A 4,299-nucleotide genomic window follows, 5' to 3' on the forward strand; every position below is an offset into this window, starting at 1 on the left:
TATTTTCTGGCTGAAATTGAGGGTTCTGAGCAAAAATCTGATTCAGAGACTGCAAAGGACTGCAGATGCTGTTGGATTCTGACCTCCCTGCACTCGAAGTAGATTTTCTGGAGCTACAGAAGCCCAATTGGCGCGCTCTCAACGGCGTTGGAAAGTAGACATCCTGGGCTTTCCAGCAATATATGATAGTCCATACTTTGCCCAAGATTTGATGGCCCAAACCGGCGTGGCAAATCAGCCTCAGAAATTCCAGCGTTTAACGCTGGAACTGGCATAAAACTTGGAGTTAAACGCCCAAACTGGCATAAAAGCTGGCGTTTAACTCCAGAAAAGGTCTCTACACGAAAATGCTTCATTGCTCAGCCCAAGCACACACCAAGTGGACCCAGAAGTGGATTTTTACGTCATTTACTCATTTCTGTATACCCTAGGTTACTAGTTTACTATTAATAGGATCTTTTGACATTGTATCAGTACCTCATGACACTTTACACGTTTCTTTGTGTACCTTTTACAGCATGAGTCTCTAAACCCCATGGTTGGGGGTGAGGAGCTCTGCTGTGTCTTGATGGATTAATGCAATTACTACTGTTTCTCATTCAATCATGCTTGCTTCCATTCTAAGATATCACTTGTTCTTAAATCGGATGAATGTGATGATCCGTGACAATCATAATCATTCTCAACTATGAACGTGTGCCTGACAACCACCTCCATTCTACCTTAGATTAAGTAGATATCTCTTGGATTCTTTAATCGGAATCTTCGTGGTATAAGCTAGAACTGATGGCGGCATTCAAGAGAATCCGGAAGGTCTAAACCTTGTCTGTGGTATTCTGAGTAGGATTCAATGATTGAATGACTGTCACGAGCTTCAAACTCCTGATGGCGGGGCGTTAGTGACAGACGCAAAAGAATCACTGGATTCTATTCCGGCCTGATTGAGAACCGACAGATGGATAGCCGTGCCGTGACAGGGTGCGTTGAACATTTCCACTAAGAGGATGGGAGGTAGCCACTGACAACGGTGAAACCCTTGCATACAGCTTGCCATGGAAGGAGCCTTGCGTGCTTGAAGAAGAAGACAGTAGGAAAGCAGAGATTCGGAAGATGGAGCATCTCCAAAACCTCAACCTATTCTCCATTACTGCAAAACAAGTACTTATTTCATGTTCTTTTGCTTTTCACAATCAATCCTGATAATTTCTGATATCCTGACTAAGATTTACAAGATAACCATAGCTTGCTTCAAGCCGACAATCTCCGTGGGATCGACCCTTACTCACGTAAGGTATTACTTGGACGACCCAGTGCACTTGCTGGTTAGTTGTGCGGGATTGCAAAAGTGTGATTGCAATTTCGTGCACCAAAGGCACACGTTTGTAATTCCCCGGCAACGGCGCCATTTTGACGTTAGGATTTTTGCTAGTAAAGAATTATTAAAAATATTCGCATTATAGATACAGCTTCTAAACTAACAGAAATCCCTTCGTGCAAACGTTTTGGTTGTCACAAGTAACAAACCCCTTTAAAAATTGTTAACCGAGTATTTAAACCTCGGGTTGTCTTCTCAAGGAATTGCAGGGAAGTATGTTCTTATTATTGGTTATGAGTTTGTAAATTGGGGTTTTGGAAGTAAGGGGGCAGTATGTTGCACAAAAAATAATAAGAAAAATAAATAAATAACTATAAAATAAACTCTTGGCAAGGTTTGGGAACTGGAAGTCTTATCCTAGTTATCCTTATCAATTATGAAGAGAATTGGATTCTTCTCCCACTTTGTTAACCTCTAACTATGAAGGTAAGTTAAGTGGATGAATTAATTCGAATCCTCAAGTCCTAGTTTTTCCTTGGGAAAGGCTAGAGTTATTGGAATATGAATTAATAAAATGAAGAAATCCAATTTTCAATCAATAATGAGTTTGATAACTCTAGAGTCACCAATTATTTAACCAAAGCCAAAAGGAAAGAAAATTGTATCTACTGGAATAAAAATGTCTTTAGATTGAGAACAACAATAACATAAATAAAAGGAAGCAATATTAAACTGAAATATCTCAAATAACATTAATTTAAAAGAGTAATCTGTAACATGGAATAGTTCATAAATTAAATTGGGATAAATAAAAATAAAGAACTTGGGATTGAGAGTCACTCCTAAAACTAAGAGAAGTCCTAAATCCTAATCCTAAGAGAGAAAGGAGAGAACTTCTCTCACTAAAAACTACATCTAAAAATATGAAAAGTGAATTATGAGAGCATAATTATGAATGGATGTATTTCCCCACTTTATAGCCTTTAATCTGTGTTCTCTGGGCCGAAAACTGGATCAGAAACAGCCCAGAAGTCACTTCCAGCACTTTCTGGTCCATACAGGTCGCGGAAAAGTGACGCGGCCGCATGGCTCACGCGGCCGCGTGGGTTGCATTCCTGCCAGGTCACGCGTTTGCGTCACCTGGCGTTGGAGCAACTATGATAAATTATATATCAAATCGAATCCCCGGACGTTAGCTTTCCAACGCAACTGGAACCGCGTCGTTTGAACCTCTGTAGCTAAAGTTATAGCCGTTTGAGTGCGAAGAGGTCAGGCTGGACAGCTTAGCAATTTCTCCAACTTATTGTATTCCTTCCACTTTTGCATGCTTCCTTTCCATCCTCTAAGCCATTCCTGCCCTATAACATCTGAAATCACTTAACACACATATCAAGGCATCTAATGGTAATAAGAGAGGATTAAACATAGGGAACTTAAGGCCAAAGAAGCATGTTTTTAATCAAAGCACATAATTAGGAAGGCAAATGTAAAACCATGCAAATAGTATGAATAAGTGGGTAAAGAGTTGATAAAAACCACTCAATTGAGCACAAGATAAACCATAAAATAGTGGTTTATCACAAGACCTGCCATATTATGGGGTATATTGCGTTCCAGAAGGGTGGATATCGTCATGCTGGCTTCACACGCAAAGATTTGTACAACCACATTGATCATTATCGTCGGTCAAAAGTTAAAAACGGGAATGCTAATGCGGCAATAAACTATTTGATTGGCAAGTCAAACAACGATCCACTGTTCTTTGGAAAGTATACGTTCACTAGTGACGAAAGGCTCGAGCATATTTTTTGGGCAGATGGACAGTCAATTATCGACTATCACTGTTTTGGAGATATTGTTGCCTTTGATTCAACCAACAAGAAGAATAAATACAACAAGCCTTTGGTCATTTTTTCTGGATGCAATCATCATGGATAGACTGTTATCTTCGGCTCCGGCCTACTATCCGACGAAACCACAGAGACGTATAAGTGGTTGTTGGAAACCTTTGTTGAAGCGATGGGTGGGAAAAGTCCTAAAGCCGTAATAACAGACAGAGACCTTACCATGCGAGATGCAATCAAGAATGTTCTTCCTGATGCGACCCATCGGTTATGCGGATGGCATCTGCAGAGAAATGCATGTGAAAATATAAAGAATCCGAATTTCCTGCGCGATTTTAAGGGTCTTATATATGACAACAACGACCACAGAGACTTTGATCGGAGATGGGCAGTGATTTTGGATAAGTACAACCTTGTTGGGAGTACCTGGATGGAAAAGACGTACGAAACTCGTGCGATGTGGTCCCATTGTTTCCTCCGGGATAAATTTTTCGGTTACATAAGGACGATGTCACAGTGCGAAGGTATAAATTCTCTCATCAGGTTTTATGTTAATCGCAAGAACACCCTCATTGACTTCATGCACAACCCTGGATATGGCCTTAAAGAAGTATAGAAACAACGAATTAATAGCTGACTTTAAGTCTCAGTGCTCAGAGCCAGTGATGATTACCTCGTTGGAGGTATATGAAAGATCTGCATCATGTTATTTCACTCGAAATATTTTTAAGGAAATTCGTAATGAGATTCAGAGGGCAGGGGCTTTGAACATCAAGGTACTAAGCACAACCTTGGACAAAGTAGAGTTCAATGTGACTGCTCTCGGAGACCCGGCCAAAGATCAACGAGTGGAAGTCGATAGAAGTAAGAATCTGTTCTCGTGCTCGTGCAAGCTGTTTGAATCACGTGGTATTTCTTGTAGTCATGTTTTCTGTGCCATGAAGTTCGAAAACATACTTGAATTTCCAGATTTGTTGATCTACAAAAGGTGGACAAAGAATGCAAAGAACGAATTTATTAGCACAGAAATGCTCGTGAATGATGACATCGAAAGGGTGTTAAAGTTTCGAGTTGGTGCATTGGCATCGAATTGCAACAAGCTGTGTGATATTGCTTGCAAGGATCTTGCAGAATTTGACG

General features: G+C 40.4%; 1 protein-coding gene across 1 annotated transcript; it reads left to right on the plus strand.

Moving 5' to 3' along the window:
• The first annotated feature begins 3,334 nt into the window (after positions 1-3,334).
• LOC140173628 (protein FAR1-RELATED SEQUENCE 4-like) lies at positions 3,335-3,775 on the plus strand. The gene has a single exon (XM_072198124.1). It carries the CDS (start codon positions 3,335-3,337, stop codon positions 3,773-3,775), a length of 441 nt encoding a protein of 146 aa, XP_072054225.1.
• Positions 3,776-4,299: the final 524 nt, after the last annotated feature.

Source organism: Arachis hypogaea, chromosome 6 (genome assembly GCF_003086295.3).
Source record: "Arachis hypogaea cultivar Tifrunner chromosome 6, arahy.Tifrunner.gnm2.J5K5, whole genome shotgun sequence".
NCBI lineage: Eukaryota > Viridiplantae > Streptophyta > Magnoliopsida > Fabales > Fabaceae > Arachis > Arachis hypogaea.